A 21,093-nucleotide genomic window follows, 5' to 3' on the forward strand; every position below is an offset into this window, starting at 1 on the left:
AAACACCAGGGTGCTCACTGTCACTTTGTAAGTAAAATAATAACTTGTTTGTCAGCTCGTTACACAGAAGAGTTGAAGCCCAGGTTTCTGGGTACAGATTATTTTTCGAGATTAAGCCTGGTTTGGAAAGTCCTCGGCACGGTTTGCTGTGCAATCCCGAGCCCTGCCTCCGCCCCCGGCCGGCCCCACCTCACCTGCCCGTACCTGCCCGCCCGCCCGGGCCCGCCCCGATAGGAGGGCCTAAGACTGGCCGGAAAAGCTCACATGAGTCCCGGCCGCCCCAAGCACCCGCGCCCGCCTGCCTGACCTCCACACCCGCCCCACACCACAGGGCATAGGCGGGACCCTGCGACCACCACAAAGGGCCCGTGTCACCGGCGCCGCCCACCCCCGAGGAGAGGACTGACTGACCCAGCACGAGCCATGGTGAGTGTGGGGATAAGAGGGAGGGACGGAAGTGACCTGACAGGAGACGGACGGCAGCCCGTCCCGCCGCCCCTCCTTTAAATCACGTTTTCCACAACAAAGTGCGGATTTTCTTCAGTGGCGTCCGTGTGTGTTCTATTTATAGAAGCAAATGGACACAAGAAAGGAGAGGGTCAGGGTGGCAGGGGCCGAGTGTTATCTTCTCCAGATAAATTGTGGGATATTTGGGGTCATGCGCCACCTGTAGAGGGGCTGGTGGTTCTTTGGCCTCAGGTCTCGGTATTTATTTACCCTCCGTGTAAATAGTGAAATTGGCGACAGACGGTAATGCATGTGTGTGAGGGTTTATAGCGCACGTTTACCTACAAGTCAGCTAGCAGTTTACAACACCTGCTTAACTGTCATCCCTTTGAGGCACCTGCGGGCGGGAATGGGCACCTGGCTTGCTTGGCCCACTAAAGTTGCCAGAGAGAATTGGCATGATTTACCTTCCGGTAGAAGGGGCACACCTTAGTCTACAGTGGAAAGTGGCACTGTAATGGGAGGTGCTGTACCCTCCCGTACAAAGTGACACAGTAATGGGGGGTGCGGTACCCTCCCGAACAAAGTGGTGCATGAATGGGGCATGCTGTACCTTCTGAAGTTGCTGTGCTTTCCCTGTGGCACATTGTGCAGTAAATTGAGGGCTATCCCCGATTCCCTTCTGGAAGACATGGAATAATGTAAAGTTTTTCTACAGAGTGTCTTGGGGATGCCTGGCAATGAATCCCAAAAGTGAGATTTGGTGTTCTCTGCCTCGTGCTTGGGATGCTTGCAAATGTGAAAAAGACTTCCTTCGCTTCCTTGACTCCCCGGTGGTAGCAGGGTGCAGCTTTAAAGGCTTACTCTTCATCATCATAAAATCTTAATTTGGTTGACAAAGCAACCATAAAAGGATGTAGTCAATAATGGAAGCAGCTGATTAAAACACACGCATGCGATTCAGATAATTAATTAGATTAAGAACTCCAAATGCAATAAATCAGTATGATTAAAGGCTTACTCATAGGAGATGGGATGGGACGTTCTATCTATCGATAGGTTTCATATAGAACGCCAGCCTAGTAGTAAAACACTAGAGAACAGTGCAAGGGGAGGGTACAGCGCGGATGGGGTATACTAGTACAACTGTTTTACAGAATATGGGGCCTCTTGGTGGCATCTCTGCACTGCAGGCAGAAGACGGTGGTCAGTACAGATGTGGTCTTCCTTGAAAAGATTAGTTTTAATCTCATACCTGAAGCTGGGGAGTGAAGTTGCTTGTAGGAGCTGCCGGGATGCAGTCCCCTATTCTTGGCGCCATGCTGGAGAAGGTTCGTCTTCTCATCTCTTCTGCGTTCTTGGTGTGGACACTGGCGATATCAAGGCTGCACAAGATATCGCATTCCAGAGCGTCAAATGTCCAATCTCATGTATGTCTTTTAAAATGGCTTTATCTGTACTATATAGTCAGAAAAATAGAATAGTTAAAATTAGGAACAAAGTTGGCTAGCACTTATGATACTGATATATGACCCTTCTTAGATTTACAGGGTCGGGTATCATAAAAGGCCTGTTAGAGGCAATTGTCTATGTTGAAGAAGGCTATCCTAATATCTATATAGACTTTGTTACACTGACGTTCTGTGGTGACAATCTTAGAGGATCTGTTTGGTTCGACAAACCACTCTCTTTGTTGATGGATGTGAGGAGTCAGTGCGACAACCACAGTATGAAGTGATACAAAGTAAGAGCTACCATCAGGCAGTTTCTAACTTTAGTCACTTTGACGTCTAACTTTGTTTCCGGTGTGCTTTGAGTTTTGCTGTGGCGAGTTGGCTGTATACCCCAAATAAAAATAAATAAATTAAATCTTTAAAAATGAAAAGGCTGGACTTCTCTGTCAAAGTTGTTGTGGTACGCCTGACACGCCGTCTGATCACTGCTTGTTAGAGCAGGCTTCCAGGTAAATAAAGCAGGCCTATGTCCACAAGTTAGCCAGGTGTGTTAAAGTTTGTTTCATGTGCCTCTGGGATCTAGTGATGAAGATACCTACTAGTTATTAAGCGGAGCAGTGGGTGAAGTTAATAATTGAGGTAATTTGGGTGCTATCGGAGACATGCAGCTTTATGAACTTCAAAGTTGGTTCAAGCGGATAACTTAAAAAGGCCTTTATCTCAGATTGTATCAGAATGCATTGGTTGTGGTGGAAATGTTGTCCTCAAAAGCCTCAGGCTTCCAGTGCGGTGGTAAGGCCCTCGCAGGTGCTAGAGAGCCATCAGTTCATAACAAAATCCGTATTGCAGGATATGATCGGCTGCTGCGTGTTGGATTCCATCCTGAATGCCAGAGCGGGTGGAGTTAGGAAGGGACCCTCAGAAGTCTACGGGCACTCTTGGAGAGCACCATAGGGGCTAACTGTTCCTGGATTACACCACCAAGGGGAGAGAGCGTAAACAGTGGCATGAAAAGCATAAAGACTTTACGCATGCAATGAGTATGGCTAAATAGTGTCAAGACGGCTCTTCGTCTTCCGGATTGAACTCCGCTATAGGGGCAAGGGTAGCTCACAGCACCATGTTCCAGGAAGCGCTCTTCTCTTCCACACATTATTCATAGTATTGCTCCTGCATCTGTGCTTTATAATGCGTATGGGAGCTGGACGGGGATCTAGATTCATTAAGTGAGAAGGTTTGGGCAAAATTCAGCCACTAGAGACTCAAGAATGGGGACATTTCACAGGCTGTCTTTCCAAGAAAGCTGAAAAAAAGACACGTGTGTGTGTGTTAGTTAGTTAGTTATAGTTACAATCCCTAGCCAGACATTTCGAAAATATCCTCTTTTAATAGGGACATAGGATTTTGGCACTTGCTCTAGTGAACATAGTGCCCTGTCTACAGGGCTAACAATAAGTTGAACATCACAACACAGCGGTTCGACATATTTTTGGCCATTGAATAGCTCATTCTTCCCGGTCACTGGTGATGTGAAAAGGCCTGTTTCCGGAGACTACACAGATTTTAGTAAGATCTTGTCTGAGAACCTTTTCAAGGAAAAATGAAAGACCAGTTTTATCTTTGATTACATTGTCCAGTCTCTTTGAAGCTTAAGTCCACTCTCTTAAGTAGATCTACTTAAATTGTATGTCAGGACTACAATGGGGGCAATAAAAGATTAAAAGTGAGATATGAGAAATGTATAAAAAAAGAGCGGTTAATGATCTCAGTTTTTTTCCAGGCGTATCTTGTCATGTTTTTCCACTTTAATTTATCTACCTGCCGAAGAGTTATTTAAGAAACTACAGACATCGGGAATAATATACCTAGAGAAGCACGGTGGCAAATGCTGCCGGTCACTGGAGCTCAGAGCACACTCGTACGGCTGCCTGGTCCATTGCTGTCCAGCTGGAAGCTTTGATATCCAACAGCACATCTCAGTTATTACGTTCTTGGCTCTGCCGATCTAGTTTGCCAGTGGTCCTGACCATAATTGTCATGGTTGGGCGTATTAGTTACTTCTTGTTCTACCTTGCCTTTCATCAGCTCTTAGTAGTGGTTTCAACATTGGTTGGAAAAGTAAAGGGTTTAAATGAGCTTGTTTGTTGAAGGAGGATATGTAGTTAGAAGTGGCTTTCTTAAGTTCTTGACATAGTTTTCTCTGTCGAGTGAGAAGAGGATGGTCAGCTATGGACTTCTTACAATGGCATGTGTATTGGTATTGTGAGTGACTAGCCTCATTGTTTGATGTCTAGCCATACTCTGAGACAAGCGGTTACACTTTATATGTGGTTGGGCTTACAAGAACGAACAGGAATTCAAAAGCCTTTCTTTTTTTTGGGGTGGGGAGGGGTCTGATAGCAAAAAGGTATAGCTCTTTAAAAAAAAAAAAATCTTTGGAGTTCCTATTTCCTCCAGTTGGCAGCATCTGTTATCCTAGGATTGATGATCCATTATACAACTTCTTGGGTATATCTCGATTTATTTATGTATTTTTTCGTTTAGGTTAACGTAAATATTTGATTCAATTGATACTTGGTTATTATGTCCATTGATAGAATTTGCATGCGCTCTCTGAAAATCCCCTGTTCAAAGCATAAAAATGTCTACTTTGGAAATAACTGTACACTTTATGCAGATGATTGTTCTATTCATAACTTTTAAGTTGTTGCACATGAATCTTATGCTGAATTTTGTTAAATTATGCTACTCTCATAACACTGTTTTATTCCTTCTTATAAAGCCCTCTGTGACCCTTCTCTGCCTGGTGATCATTCTATTAACATGTATAAGTACATTACATTTTACTGGGTTTGTTGAATTGTAAAAAAAAAAATATATACAAAGACCCGATTGTTTCCCATGTCACAATCTGAGCAATCGCCCAGTGCCCTTCCTACTATTAAAAATAAGTTATAACTCGCGAGTGGCTGGCTACTCACTAGGAGTCCTCATCCAATCTGGGCTGAGATTTAGGCTTTAAGTCAAAGCAGTGGAAATGCCTGTTGCAGTGCATAAGTATTTAAACAGTAAAAACTTTATCCAATGACTGATCTCTTCATCATTCCATCTTTACTCGGTTGGGTTTTCCTTCTCTATTGTGTTCTTGTTGAACAGGTTTTCTGTTGATGGTGTTTGGAGCAGACCTTGTTTTCACTGTAGACAAATGAACGTGTTGTCTTGGTAGAGGACAATTTCTATTTTTTGGAGTGTTCAACAGATTTCACCAGCAGTAGTAATAATGGGTGGTCTGACCTGGAGGGAAATTATTTAATGAAAGGTCAGCGCCTATTAGATTCCAGTAGGGATTAGGCACTGTATGGCTACAGTTCTGGCTAGCTCTTCTGTCCATCTACAGCCCATTGTGCTAGTCCCGGCTCTTAGAAACGTTTTTCAAGTTTTTTTTTTTAGCATTGTGAAATACTAGTTTTACATCATTGCAGAGCTGGCTCCAAACAGGAGTAGGCTTGGAAAAGGCATTTCTATTTTATGAAGTTGCTAGCCATTGTGAAGGGCAGTGGAATGGTCCATTCATATTCTTTTAAATTCAAAGATGAGTATGTGAGATCAATCCTGGACCTGGCTTGTCCTGGCACGCTTGGGACTGACCTTGAGGGTGTTCTAGAAGTCCTTATGGTTGTCCCTGACTTAACTGTAAAAGGGGAAGGGGCGTCTCATCCTGTGTGTTGACCCAAGTGCGGATGATTTGAAAAGTCCTGGACTGGGGTCAAAACAAAAAAGACTACCAGAGTGATTTTCTCACTTGAAAAAGTCGGGAATCTTTTGGAAAATATTGCTGTAGAAAACATCGCTTTCGCTCTACATTGGCGTTTTATCATTCTGTAATTATTCATTATTTTTATTAGGCTGTGGATTTCGTGAAATAAGATTTATTTTGCCTCCTCTCTTGCCCCTTTTAATTTCTAGGTCTCAGCTACAGACGGCTTTGGCAGTCTGCTAGCCAGTCCTACCTTTTCCAGTTTACTTAGAGCAGGCTTTGGATAAACCTTACCGAGTGAGGTTTGTCTTGTCTACTATTGATTCAATGGCTCTCCTCCCTATTATTGCATTTTTCATGCCTTAGAGCATTTTAATCTCTCTGTTCTGATTGGTTGATTTGTATTCTTCCAAATCTGACATTGCTTGCATTCAGGGAACACCTTTTTCTTTTTCTCTAAGCATTCCAGGGAGTTCATGTGTTTCCTGCTCTCTCCCCCACCCCTCTTCCACTGCGCTAGCGGTGGGCAAAGGACTTAAAATGGGTTCTTACTCCTTTCCAAACGGCTTCCACCGCAACAAATAGGTTTGCATTATTTGGTCAAACCCATTCAGAAATGGCCATTGCAGATTTATGAGCATCCACCGTAGCCTTTTTTAACTGTGTTGTTCTAATAATACAAACGCATTCAAGTTGGCCACCGTGTATGTGCGCCCATCGATTTGTAGCCGTATTTGAATGTGTTTGTTCAAATATTACACATGCATGTCTAATGTCATAGCATCCCTTTTGCTGATGATCTAACTACTCAGGCAGGCTAGAGGCAAATTTATTCATGGATGTTGGTGTCAGGTAAGTACCACCCGACAAGTCTAGTTGACTAATTACGTTTGTATCGAATACAATAAATCTGTAGTGTTGCGAATAGCTTCCAGGCAAGGCTAGCGTGATCTGCTACTTGTGATGGCAAAAATAACCACCCCGCCAGCCAGCCTGCACTGAGCCAGCACTGAGAGCAGGTAATAGATGCAAATTCTAGGCAGTTTGTAAAATTTTCTAAGTAAGGTCAAGTAGTTCACTGAAAAACCTCTATATATTGGTGTCATGGTTGTGTGCTAACACTGTTCAAAAATATCTTGCTCCTCAGTTCGTGTAACTACAGCAGGCTTTATTTTGCGCCTACATTTGCCAACTGGATGTTAACAGTGGTACTGGTGACTTTCAACTCCATTATATGTGTTTTTTAAATTGTGTTGCTAAAAAAGGTAACCCCCAAATGCCTTTCAAGTCTACGTCCTTAGTCGAAAGGACACTTCAATATTATTGGCTGCATTGACGTCACACAGCTGCTTTTTATATCTGTGAAGATATTCGTGCATTTCAAATACAAAGGTAGTAAGTACCTTTGCTCCTTTGTGTAAATCCTCTGCGAGGACCTCTAGATGTTGATGATGGTACTGCAGGCGTACAGTTGACATGTTTCAATTAAATGATTTTTTTTGCAGTACAGCTAAACATAGCTAGGGAATTTCAAAGGGGATTTTGGATTGTAACCAGAAGGTCTCTTAGTTACCATGCTAAGATTTTCATGCTCAACATGTCTCTTGCTCGCTTTCTCTCTATATATATCTGTCTCTCAATATTGCCCTGTGAGGTTTCCTTGTAAGCAGGGTGAAGGGAGCACTGAGCACAATCTGGACAAAGTAGCAAAACAATGTTTTTTTCCACTGACGTTAACACTCCAGACGGTGTCTAGCCGAGTCCTAGTTCCGCCTTCCAGAATAACCACCAACTTCTCTTATACATTTTTGACAAACCTAATAATTAGAAGTTGATGGGGCAGTTTGCAGGACAGCATTCTTGCATTTTTGGGATTTCAGTTTTTTTCCTGTCAACTGATCTCTCAGCTGTTTGTTAGGATTGTGTTCTTAAACATGGGGTGTGTTTACAAAGGTTTAAGCCGGAAGGAAGTGGAGGGGGCTAAACCACTCCCTGCCATCCACAAGTAGAATTCTTTGGCTCTATGTAAATGTATGTGAGATTCGTTATATCTTTTATTGGGTTATAACTTTTTAGGCCAATCTTTTTCTTCTTCTGTATTTTATTTTTTAAATTGTACATGCTGCTCCTAACCATGCAAAATATCCCCCAAATAGTTCTTTTTAAAGGATCCTGTCTCTGATGCTCTTTTATGGATATGAAAGCTCTCTCTGGCATATTTTCATTTTGTTGTAGAATTTAATAGTGACACTGTCCAAAAGCACCATCAAATAGTAAAGAAGAGGAGAAGTCGTTGTCTTTTAAACATCCCCTTAGGCTGTGTGCAATATATTTATTGAACCTGAACACACCACTGCTCTTGCGTCTTCAGCCACTGAGCTGTGTGAGTTTGTAATACAACAAACCTTCAGAATGCCAAAATAGTGATTGGTTGGACAAACGTGAAGCATGAGATCGTACCAAAGGGAGGGTATAGATATGGAGAAGCCTTGTGTCCTTTTCCTCCTAATTGGCATGCGTAAAGGGATACTGGAAAGACTAGCTCTGAGGACGAGTTGGAATTTAAGGCTTTGCCTCAAAAACAAGGGTGTCCCCATGAACAGAAGGTGTTTACCACGCTGAGGACCAGAACTTTGTTCCCAACAGAAATCAAAGGAATGCCCACATGATGCAAACACTGATCTCTTGTATGGTGTCCATACAGAAGCTGGACACTGCTTTCTGTACCAGGTTTAGAAATTAAAGCAAGGAGGCTTGCAGCCCCAGATGCATGAGCCCTTGTTCTTGGACCGGGCATCAACAAGAAGTGCGTGGCAATTTGAGGGGGACCGACTAGGGTAAACTGTGCTTTTTCTCAGCATTGCAAAGCACCATATTTTTGCTTATGGTCTGTTGTGTAATCTCATGAGCATTGTCAACTAAAAGTTGAAATGCTTCTATAATCTGCAGCCCCAAAATGCAAATTTGTCATCCTAGAGTGGAAGCATCCAAAGAAAATAATTTAAGTTGACCCACATAACGTCTTTCTCTAGAGGCATTGAGCAAAATTACTTGTTCAGTTTCAGTAGCAGAAAAGTGTGTCGACAAAGTCTACGCGGTCAACTATAAATCAACTTGAATGTGTTTTCCTACGTTGAATATGCAGCGTCGTACTGAAAAAGTTTGAGCGGCAATGGTATACAAATGTAGATTTAATTTATTTTGTGCTGTAATAGTATGATGGGACAGAAATCATCTATGGATAAAGCGAGAGCGCATCCATTTTGGAGCAACATTTTTAAACACCGGTACTGGTGAGAGATGCTCATTCATTATATGGCAGACCAGGGAATTTATCTTTTGTCTTGTATAGAAGACCAGTGATAGGTTCAGGGCTAGGCCTGTCGTGTATACATCACTTTGTACCTTATAAAAGTAGACCAGAGCACGTATCCATATATTAAAACTTTGTGTGCAAGTTCTTTCTTGGGCAGTAGGACAGGAGCCTTGACAGGTTATTAAACACATCTTTGGGTGCAATACAGTAGACTTGGGATTAGGGCCATCTTGTTAGCTGTGGATTTTGGTTGATTCACTAGAATCAGAGCAGCCGTAATTCTGCTGCTTTTTGCGACGTAGTAGGGTTGTAGGTACGAGCAATGACCATATTAACACCGTTGGTGCCTCATGGAGCAAAACTGGTTATGTCTCGTACAGCAGGCTCGGAGCGGTGGGCATATTATAAATAACTACTTTGACCTTCTACGCTGTAAGTTTGGACCTTCGAATGTTAGCCTTCTTCTAAAGTACACTTTTGTGCTCTATAAAGAGGGAGCAGCAGATTCCATAAATGCCCCACTACATTCATTTGAGAGACACCACCCATATTGTGATCAGCACTTTGTACATAATGTATTAATCCCTGACAGCAGCCATCTTGTCAGCATCCATGTGCTCATCATACAGTTGGCCACTTGCGACAGCGATCCCATGAGCTTCACTTTAGGCCAGGTACAGTACTATCTTGTGAGCTGCAGTTTGAGCTTCCTACAGGGACCTAGAGGATCTGTCCACCTTGTAAACTACTGGCTGTGCTTAGTACAGTAAGATGGGCCTCTCCAATGTTTGAACCACGTTTTTTTGCTGAATTCAGTAGTCCCGACTGAGGTCATTTTGTGAACAGTGGTTTGCACTGAATTAAGTAGCCCTGACGAAAACCGTATTGGGAACAGCGATTTGTGCTGTATGCAGAAATCCAGGAGCTATGGCCATCTTGGAACAATTAACGTTACTTTTTTTCCCCCTCTCATAACAGATTTAATTTTAAGATATCTGTGATCTTGTTGTCCGTCTGACTACATCTTGACATATGGGTATACATGAATAGTAGTACATCAGAGTATGACAATTCAACTATAACAATAAAACCCCCAATGCATTAGTTCTTCTTTTGGTAAAATACGACCCTTCCAGATACAGTCCCAGGTCTAATAATGATGTTTCACAATGTGTATCATACCACTGGATCAAAAGTCTGGATTTCAGAGTCCATAATATCCGACATTGTGTCAAGACAAGGTCATGGGTGTCTGCCCATCTCCGCCATATTTTAGGGTGTGTCTGTGTTTCCACAGTATTTCCAGCTCCATGCAGAAGTCCATCCCATTTTTCCATGCCCTGACTGTAGGGGAGGTGTCAGATTTCCATAGCCTGGCTATGTCTCATTTAGCGAGGGTTAGGCCTAGCCATAGGAGGTGGCGCATAAGCACCTATGGCTCCAAAGCACCTGTTGCCACCAATCTCGTCTGTGATAAGAAGCAGTGTTAGTCTAGGGGATTTGGGGAGTTTCCATCCCAGGATTTCTGTTAGGCACGCGAGTACCCTGGACCAGAAAAGCTGCACATGTCCATACTGTGTGTAAAAATGTGCCCTCGTTGCTCCGACATCGTAAACCTATGCGGGAGTCGATCAAACCAGCTCTCCATAGTCTGTAGCCTATATAATATGCCCTATGAAGGTATATAAATTGGATGAGTCGTAGTCAGAATGACACGGAAGCCCCTCGGGGGTGTGTGTTGGCAGGTACTCCAAAGCCTCCGTCCAATCATCTGAGTCTAGGGGGGCTATATCCGTTTGCCAAGAGGTCTTCAATGTCTCAAGTGTTGTGGTGCTGTGTGTAATGGGGGATTGGTGGTTTTTGAGATTTTATGATCGCCTAGGGCTCCCATTAAGAGTTTGCCCTACAATGGGTTGAAGTCTGGAAGCAACTCAGCGTGGCTATGTGGGGTATGATAGCATGACGAAGCTGTAGATATCTATAGAACTGGGAATTAGGCATTGAAAATTAGTCTTTTAAATCCTGCAATGATTTGAATGTAAGGCCGTGCATGACATCCCCAACAGTGGAGATTCCTATCCGGTCCCACCTGCGGAAGCCTTTGAGATCCGCTAACTGGGGCAGCAGTTTGTTGTGCCACAACATTGTTTCACACGTGATGCGCACCCCACCAGCCCATCCTTCGGAGAGATTGCCGCCAGGAGAAAATGAGTACTCTGGTGGCGGGTGGTAATGTTTGGATATTCGATCTGTTGTTATAGATATGAGGTGAGGGGAGGGGAGGGTCATCAAGTATCCAGTGCTCAACTGCGTATGCTGGATCGTCACTGGGTCCATAGCACCAGTCGTTCAGCACCTGAAGGTGTGATGCCGCGTGGTAGGCCTGTACATCCGCAGCTGCAATCCCACCACAGTACATTGACTGGAAGCAGGTACGAAACGCTACAAGGGACGCGCCACCCCCCCCCCCCCCCAGAGGAATTGCACTAACATAGCGTTAATATGTCAAAACCAGGATGGTGAAATCGGATACCAGTAGATGGTAAATTAATCATGAGAGAGATACCATCTTAAATATCCTGGACCTCCCATAAAGAGATAGTGGTAGCCCCGAACAAAATTGTATGTCAGTTCGCACCTTTTTAGTCGTGGCGCCAATATTCCGCCAATATTCCGATCCCATGAAATCTTTGGATTCTCTGACAGGAAGACCCCTAAGCATTGCAGCCCCTCTGTGGCTTGTGTCAGGTTCTCTGCCCAGTTATCGCTCCCCGGGGTGTCCCGTAGTGGCCAGATAGTCGATTTATGTATGTTCATTTATAGGCTGGATGTTTCCCCGAATATTTGCATTATCTACAGAATTCTAGGTCCTGTTTTGTACGGGTCCGTAAGAAAGAGTAATATGTCATCCGCGTATAGTGCTATGCGAAATTAACTTTACTTTTGAAGGTAAAGCAAGACTTTTGCTTTTGTGTAAACGCCGTCCTTTTGAGTGCACCAGTACCATCAGAGGATGCACTTGTGACACTGGTGTGAAGTTCTGCTGAAGTTGAGAAAGCGGTTATAATAGGCAAACGATAAATTTAAAGTAAGCTGGATTTCTTAGAAACCACTAAACCTTGTCATTCTACAAGCAAGGACGACTTGCCAGCCCATCTAGTAGGCTAGCATCCTTATTACTGCTTATTCAGAAATCCCATAGATGTATGACCTCTAACTTTACAGGTGTATGACCTCTAACTTTACAGATGTATGACCTCTAACTTTACAGGTCTATGACCTCTAACTTTACTCATTCATATTCTGCTCTTCTGTCTGCACTGTCTATTTTCTTTTTGTCTGGCATTAGCCAAGACCATTTGTTAAAATGATACATATAATGTAATATTGTTTTAGAGGCTTTCAGTCATCCCTCTTCTTCCATTGATCTGTTGTCATTCACCTTTATGTTCTGCCCCCTACAGCATGCAGCATCGGACACTGGGTCAGCCCACTTCAACCATTGGCTAACTTCACTGTCAGTGACGGCATTGGGCTCTTTCACAATGTGCACATCCGCAAACTAAGTAGTTCCAGGGACTACTATGTCAATTTGTGCTTTTTGAGTCCAAAAATAAGTTTAGCAAATATATAATTTTAAATATTTAATTTAATTATATTGTCCCCGCTGCTCCCCAATAATAAAGTAAAAAAACGAAAATGAAGCGTGCATTGACAAAGCCTAAAGGCTGGCAGCCAATGGCTATCCTACTGAGTTTGCTAGAGCTTTTTAATTCTCTGTCTTTCCTTTTACTTCTCTGCTGATTTGCTCACTCTGCCAAGACTCAGTTGTAAGTGACGGGCTCGGTAGACAGGAAGCATTGATCTGACATACTTTGGCAGGGTCTGTAGCTGGAATGCCACCGCCCACAGGGTTAATGTTTAACATATTAGTGTAATGCAAGGGTTTGGTCTGAGGTGTGCCTGCTTAGTCATCAGGCCAGGCATTCGTCTGCTGCACCGTGTGTGTTTCTCAAGCATGCTGAAATCACTCGCCGCAGGCCATGGGTATTGGAGAAGCACTTGTGGTGTTCTTTAATCCTGAGCCCTAACGCTTTAAAGCTACTGTGACGTGCTGGCAGTCTCAATACACCCTAGCTACTTGGCGTCTCATGAGTTTCAGCACTTCCATGATAGCAGAGATGCAGTTTTTGTGCACACTCTGCTCTTCCAGCAATCTGGTTGAAGTAACTAATAGTTGCAGGTTGTTTGTAACACAACTTGCTTGGGTGTGAACTGTTACCCAGGGTGTATACTGTACTGTACCTCGTCCAACGTGAAAGAGGAAGCATCTGAAACCAGAGAGTGGAAAATGCACCTTTTCATCCAAAAGTGTATGAAAATGTACTCCGATTGATTCATCGACAAAGCATGTACTTTCTGGTCTAGGAGATTTCCTGTCTCGTCTTCTATTTAGAAATAGCTGTCTTCGCAAGACAAGAGTTAGGTTTTTTTCCTCAGGGACTTTGGTGCAAGTTGTGACCCCAGTGAACAAGAGAATAGTTGGTACACGTTTTTGCCACCATTGGCTAACTCAGACATTGCCCTCTCTACTATCTTCCTCAAAATGTCGCAGTAATTGCTCCTTATAGTTGCTTGCTTATCGGGCTTTACACAGACACGCAGCACACTGCGTAATGGAGAATTGCTTCATTGAAAGGCGGTTGAATTACAAAGTTTTCTTTGTGGGAAGTGTTTTGTGTAGTGTCAGAAGGACCAGAGTGGTGTTCATGGAGGGAGAATCAGCCACAGTGGTGACCCATGGTGGAGGAGCCTCATACCAACACCTAGTGTAGCTTTTCAATAGAACCTGTCCGGGAAATCACTTGGGACATGGGCACAGCTTCTACGCAGCCAACAACAGAATCAAGAAAACTCTTCTACACAAGCTCCAGAACGCCGCAGCCAGACTCTTCCTCGGGACACCGCGCCACGAGCACATGACCCAACACCTACGAGGCCTCCACTGGCTCCCCGTCGAGAAGAGGGTCACCTTCAAACTCCTCACCCACGCCTACAAATCCCTCAACAACATCGGACCCAAATACCTCAACGAGAGTAGACTTCTACGTGCCCAAGAGAAGCCTCCGCTCCGCCGACCTCGCCCTGGCAGAAATCCCCCCGCATCCGCAGAAACCGAACCGGCAGGAGAGCTTTCTCCTACATCGCAGCCAAAACCTGGAACGAGCTCCCTGTGAACATCAGACGATCCCCGACGCTGCACATGTTCAGGAAGGACCTCAAGACCTGGCTCTTTGACTGATCCGTAGCCGCCTCCCCTCCTCAATCCCCTCCCCAGCGCCTTGAGACCCTCACGGGTGAGCAGCGCGCTTTATAAACCCCTGATTGATTGATTGATGAAAGTCCTGTACATGAGAGTTCTTCCCTTCATGGCACTTCTGGATTTAATAGACAAAATGCTAGTGGTGTAAATCACACTTGCATTTGCAACGAGTCGCCACCTTACACGTACCTTATCCTCCCATCCCCCACTTGCCATTTGATCCAAATTCCTGGTACCAGAAAGTATCCTGCTGCATCACATTGTACCTGGTTGTCCACTAGCTCTTCACATAAAGTTGATTTTATTTCCCCCCAGTGGGATTACGTACAATGTCACCCTCTCAAAGATCGTGTACAACCACAAAAAGATACAATCGGTAGAAGATGAACAAGTGACCATTGGCATAACGAAATAACACTGACTTACCTAAAAGTTCAGTGAGCCTATGGTGACTGGTGGGGACAGTAAAATCCATACTGCTTGGTCGTAGACTCGCAGTGCAGGCACATTTTCACCACTGGTTAGATCAGCTGGTGTGGCCGCATTTAGACAAGAACACAAGGCTTTCTAAAGAGAGTGCTAGGTTCTTAGATGTCACAATTTGTGATTTAATTTGTTGGACATTTCATCACATACATAGTTCTTCCCTGAGTGGATCTTTTATGGACTTTGTGGGAGCTAGATCACTCTTTGCTCTAAATTAGGTGTATCTACGCCCACCCCAGTAGGAAAGGCCTCAGTCTCCTGTTGGGGACATATTCTGTTTATCATGTTTTTTAATTTCCTTACATTGCTGTGTTCTTGGTGCACACCAGCTGCCTTTCTGTCACCACTGCCTCTACTACCTGTCGGAATTTCAAGTAAGCACCAACAATGGAGTAGAAAATGTGACCATGCAGAGTTTCTTTCCCCTTGTACTATCAGGTTGGTGTTGAGCATTTATCACGCTTTCCTTTATAGTGCACTCTATGACCAGTTTTGTTTTGTCTTTGGGACAATTTAGGAGAGGAATGTCGAACTTGCGTCACAGAAGACCTGATCCAACAAGTTTAGCAGATATCAACATAGAATAAATTGTCATGCTTTGAATCTAAATTCATTTAATTTACAGTTTTTTAGCTTATCCTGTAAATATGGCATGGATCCAGCCCTCCGGGTCTTTTGTTGATGTAGGGTGTGGATTTCTGGCCACTGAAAGATGCTGAATTGATGGCATTGGTATATTGAGTCCAGCTACAGGTGTTGCCAGCTTCCCACACTGTCCACCCAGTGTATGTTAACCAAGCTGTATACAGAATAGTCAGAAATCAAGCCAGATTGTCGCTAGTCAGTACCACATGGATACTGACCATTCTTATGACCACCAGGGCTCTCTTCTGAAATTCGTAGTATCTATATCGATATATTTATATATTACTTTTGGCCCATTATTAATTTGTAATGGAAACTTTAATCCCATTGTAGGTATGATGCACAAACATACTGGCCATCTATTTTTTTAATCTTTTTGTAAAGCGCGTTAATGTGCTATTTAAAAAAAAAAAAAGGTGAAAAAAGAAACATGATTGTATAGGAGTATTAGGGCTCGGTATACGCAAATTTACTACCTTCTGAGGCGTTCAAGTCGCAGTTCCTGCTTTTGGGAGAAAACATTTATTTTACTTAGACAGTTTAATCTATTCAAACCCTCTTTCCTCAATCCCCATAAAGAGTCGATTTTTAACACTATCAGGACTCTTCTTAAACAATATAGATTGTATATAGAGTTTAATTATTCCCATGTTTTGCTTTTGTGATGACATCTGAGCTAAGTATAGCTGGCTTGTTTGGGGTTTGCTCATTCAAGACTTGTTGACGTCTCCCACCGTGACAGTAGTCTTGCATCACAGGTGGTTGGATTCTGGTGTTTAACACTAAATAACCATTCAACAACCATGCCAGAGGGCCATGTTGAGTGTGTACCAAAATGGCGTCGTGGTCCCTATGATGATGATGATATGTTAAAGATTGCTATTTAAAAGTCTACTTTTAAGAGGTTTGGATTCAGTACAACATGAACATTTCTGATTCCTGGACTCCTTGAATAAGCATCTCCAGAATGCAAAATGCTCTCAGCTTAATTTGTCCAGGTGGTTGCAGGTAATGGGCACCAGTACTCATTTATGGGGACCAGCACTGACTTGCCATCCTCAAACTTTGACCAAGGAAAACAAGCATTTACAATGCAACGGTTTTCGGCATTGTTAAAGTTAGAGCTATTGGCATTGCTCATGACAATGCCGTTTCTTTAAATGTTTTAAAAACAAAAAACATAAACAAAAATAATGTCATGAGCAATGCCAATAGCTCTAACTTTACCAATGCCGAGACCATTGCATTGTAAATGCTTGTTAAGAGAAGAAATGGGTTAGATGAGTCTTGATGGACAGCAAGTATCAGACCTACAGGCCTGGAATTTCGGGGACACCAGGAGGGAAGCATGGGACGGGTCCAGCCCTCCCCGAAATCAGCAGGAGATGCAGCCCAGTTCAATGCCGGTATCCAACGCGGCAGTAGGCTCAGGGACCAGGGCCAGCATGTAGTCCTTCTCAGTTATTTACGTTAAGTAGCTGAGCCAGTCCTTCTCGGATCTGCACCACGAAGGGTGGGTCGGACGGTGTCCTTCCTTGACCTCCTCAGAGGGTGGGTCCTGTACTTCACCGGACTCTGAGGGGCAGCCGGATGTCCCGCGTGGGGCACTCTGAGGTTACAGAGATTGCCACGAAAGCCGGCCTTGGGCACCACTTGCGAGAAGCCCAAAGTTCTGGACACAGCCGTGCGTGTGTGCTTGGCTGGAGCCGAGGCTACAGTGTGAGGTGAAGTGACTGGAAGCTCTCTCTCCTTTATAACAGCGCTGTGCTTGAGGAGGGCGGGGAAGGAGGGGCCTTGGGACGGCTCCATCACTGGCCGCAGTACACCAGGGCGATTTTTTTTCCTTAATAGTTGGAAAAACACCTATAAAATATGAATCCAAGAGTTTGTGCAGAGAAGGGAGAGGCGGAGCTGAGCTGCTGATGTCCCGGAGAGATGAAGGCAGGGCGTGCAGAGACAGCCACGCAGCACAGAGAAGACAAGACAGAGACGGGATAAAGGCATGTAGTAAGGAGTGCGTAGACAAGAGACAGCCGCACTGCAGAGAGAACAGAGTAAAGAGGCAGTAATAACACAGAGACCTAGTGACAGGGAGAGAGTCATAGAGCGCAAAGGGCAGAGACATGCGACAATTACACAGGAGGAAGAACGGAAACCATAGACAGCGAAGAGATACGAGAAGGTCACACAGCAAGTAAAGCAGACCTCTATAGCGCAGGTAACAAAGGCAAGTCACCAACAGGACAGCAGCATGGACAAGTGGGAGGCAGCATGGTCTACGTGCAAAAACACGGAGCCACAATCGTGCACACACCAAGCCCCCCCCAAAAAAATCACATAGGAAAGGAGACATCCTGCTAACAAACACACCACTGCCTTTCTCCGAGGCAGAGCAGAAATGCCTCGGAGAAACGCAGTGGCGTTTTCGGATTCGGGGGCGTGTTTTGCTTTTATCTCCTCTTGCCATTGGCTGGAGGAGATGATTAGACTTCTTGAAAAAAACACGCCCCCCGATCCGAAAAGGACGGGGCCTAATCGGAATGACGGACCTCTTCTCCAATGGCTGGCCAGCATTCAAGAGGCCAGCCAATGGAGAACAGGGGAGAAGAGGGGCGGGTTCAAGCCCCTCTTCTCCAAGTCATTAAATCTCGGATCTTTTAAAGCTCCACCTATGACTAATGCTTGCTGTGAAGCAGCAAACTCTGGTGTGAATTCTGAAATGTTGTGTATATCTTTACTCCTCTGTTCATCCTAAAACATTATGATGTCACCCTGTGCAGAACATGGTGCAATAGTAGGCACATTACACTGTTTCTCCTCTAATACCCAAGTGTGTTCAATGCATCTGTTTTATGTCATGAGGAGTCCTATCTGCAAGCCTAGGTATTATCGAGGGCAATAATCTGAAGGAACATGGGTCTGTTTGCACATTGTTTAGTAGCAGCCTAAAGGCGCGGTAAGTACTGTGTAAAAATGAAAATTGATGAGGGTTTGCTATTCCAAGATCCAGGCAATAATAAAGTCACTGCATGCCATGAGAAGTTGTTTGCCGAAATAGGTTCCTATTTTACGAAGCCCTTGAGGAACAAGAATAAGGCTCCAACTAAGAAAAATAGATGGTATGACGGTGCTTGTAGGGAATCCAGGTCTAACCTAGTGAAAGCCCTGTCTAGTGGTGTACTGGAGGGTATCCGTTCCGCCAGACTAGCATACAAAAAAGCTGTAAGGATGGCCAAAAAAAACTGGGATGAGCAACACTGGCTGGATTTAAAAAACGCATGCCATACCCGAGATTCCCGGCTATTTTGGAACATTCTCAAGTGGGGCCATGGTGGGCGCCCTGATAACCCCTCCAACTATGTTTCACAGGCAGATTGGGTACAATATTTCGAACCTCAATATGCTTGTAACATTTTGTTTAATTTTGCATGGGTGCCAAATCATGTTTTCTATTCCCAGGGTCCCTTTTGTATCCAAGATGCCAGTAGGGCTTTGTGCTCAGTTACCAGTGGACGTGCCCCCGGCCAGGACAAGGTTCCTTCGGACGTCTTTATTCACAATAAGGGTAACTGGAGCAAGTATATAACCCTATTGGCTAACGCTGTGGCTGAAGGCGCGCCAGTCCCAAAATCTTGGAGGGGGGCAGTTATTATACCTGTATTCAAGAAAGGCGACAGGACGCTCCCGGGAAACTATAGGCCAATTAGCCTCATCGATTCTATTCAGAAGGTGGTAGGAAGGATGGTCTTGAACCTAATTCAAGAATGGATGGATGATAATAACATTCTGTCTCCCTTCCAAGCTGGTTTCCGGAAACTAACCAGCACGGTGGACCAAGTCTTTTACTTTGTCCAGCTCCACTGGAAAGTGGTGACATTGGGGAACGGCAGTCTTTATGTAGCTTTTGTAGACTTAAGGGCTGCCTTCGATCTTGTACCACGACACCGGCTGTGGGCAGTTCTAGAGAGGCTAGGTCTCCCTAACGAAATTCTAACTATGGTGATGCGTCTGCATGAGTCTAACTATGCTAGGATTCAGTGGGGAGGGGCGGGAGAGGTCACATCTGAGTTCCCGGTTGAGCATGGTGTGAGACAAGGTTGTACTATGGCTCCCACGCTCTTCTCACTTTATATCAACGGGATAGTTGAACTCATGCTCTCTGCTAATACCGACGCTCCAAGGTTGGCTGGTGTTTCCATCCCCATACTATTGTTTGCAGACGATACGCTTATCGTATCCAGAACATCTAATGGTCTGCAAAAAGCCCTTCGCCTGTTTGATGAGTTTTGCCTTGACCATGGTTTAGAGGTTAATGTGGCAAAAACGAAGTTTATGGCCTTTAACCCTCATAGCAGCTTTCAAGGGAAAAGAGTGTCTATGAATGGGCAACCCTTAGAATTAGTGACCAATTTTACATATCTTGGGTTGCAAATCTCAAATAATAATAATTGGCGTAGACATCTGGAAATGGCCTCCCTAAGATTTAAGCAGATAACTGGTGCTTTGACCAGGGAATTTAGTAGGTCATTAACGAAACCAATAAGCCCGGTTTTGCAAGTATATGAAGCAAAGGCCCTAAACTCTGTCCTTTATGGGGCGGAACTCTGGGGCTTTGAACAGCTAGCGATTTTAGTAAATGTGGAGCATAAATTCCTGCGTAAAATTACTGGTCTTCCTCAGAGCACCCCTCTGATCCCACTTAGGTATGATCTGGGCAGGAGGTCCATTAAGGATATTGCAAGACTCCGCCCGGTTTTATACTGGCGGAGGCTGTGGACTACTCCTGAACTTTCCCACTATGCCAAGGGCCTGAATGACATTATAAAATCTGATGTTTTTCACAAAATTGGGTGGCTGAAGAACTTACATGCGTCTTTAAAGGACATGGGTATGGAAGGGTTGTGGATCGACCCAGACTCTGCCCAGTTTCCACCCAAAAGTTCTCTTAAAATAGCATACTGGGAAAGAATAGATTCCCAGGTACTGAACAAAGCAACTGGGATGTCTGAGAAATTTTTGGAGTTCAAAGATTCCCCCTATTTGGAACTATACTGGGATGTGGTGACTAATGTGGGTGACAGGAAACTTTATTTCCAGTTTAGAGCTGGTTCTTTGCCCCTTAGATCTTTGACTGGAAGGTGGGCCACGAACTCGGAACTGCAATGTCCTGCATGTGGGGCTGCGATGGAATCATCTCCCCACTTTTTGTTTGTTTGCCCGGCACTTGCCATTCCAAGGCGCGTTTGGCTTAGACCAATGTGTAGATTGCTCGGGACAAGGAGCAGCACTGTAGCTTTACGCATTTTGCGCACTAGCTCTTTGACATTTGTTTCTGTTGCTCTGGCAAAATACCTGGGCTGGGCATGGGCATTGAGGAGAAAATTAATTAAGCGCTCCCTTGATGGTCCCTTATGAATTCAGTGTTCGGGTCTTCCCCACTTTTAAGCTGTACCAGGGACAATTTTATTCTAAAAAACTTTTTATTACTATATCTCAGTCTGTTGTAACGTTTAATGTTTTTTTTAACAAGGCTCTTTTAATAAGCTATTTTAAGGTATTTATTGAAATGTATGTTTTTTATGTTTGTGTCTTTTATGATTGTATTTTTAAATCGAATAAAGACTGATTGATTGATTGATTGAAAATTGATATTCTCTAAAGAAGG

The 21,093-nt window shown here is 44.1% G+C and overlaps 1 protein-coding gene across 1 annotated transcript in view; it reads left to right on the forward strand.

The window, feature by feature from the left end:
* The first annotated feature begins 206 nt into the window (after nt 1-206).
* LOC146772635 (unconventional myosin-Ie-like) overlaps nt 207-21,093 on the forward strand; it is a 132,981-nt gene continuing 112,094 nt past the window's right edge. Inside the window, exon 1 of the mRNA XM_085638637.1 lies at nt 207-426. Within this exon, the coding sequence (XP_085494763.1) occupies nt 424-426 (3 nt within the window). The 5' untranslated portion in view covers nt 207-423. The remainder of the gene's footprint in view (nt 427-21,093) is intronic.

The sequence above is a fragment of the Triturus cristatus genome, chromosome 12, assembly GCF_964204655.1.
Source record: "Triturus cristatus chromosome 12, aTriCri1.1, whole genome shotgun sequence".
Classification (NCBI taxonomy): Eukaryota; Metazoa; Chordata; class Amphibia; order Caudata; family Salamandridae; genus Triturus; species Triturus cristatus.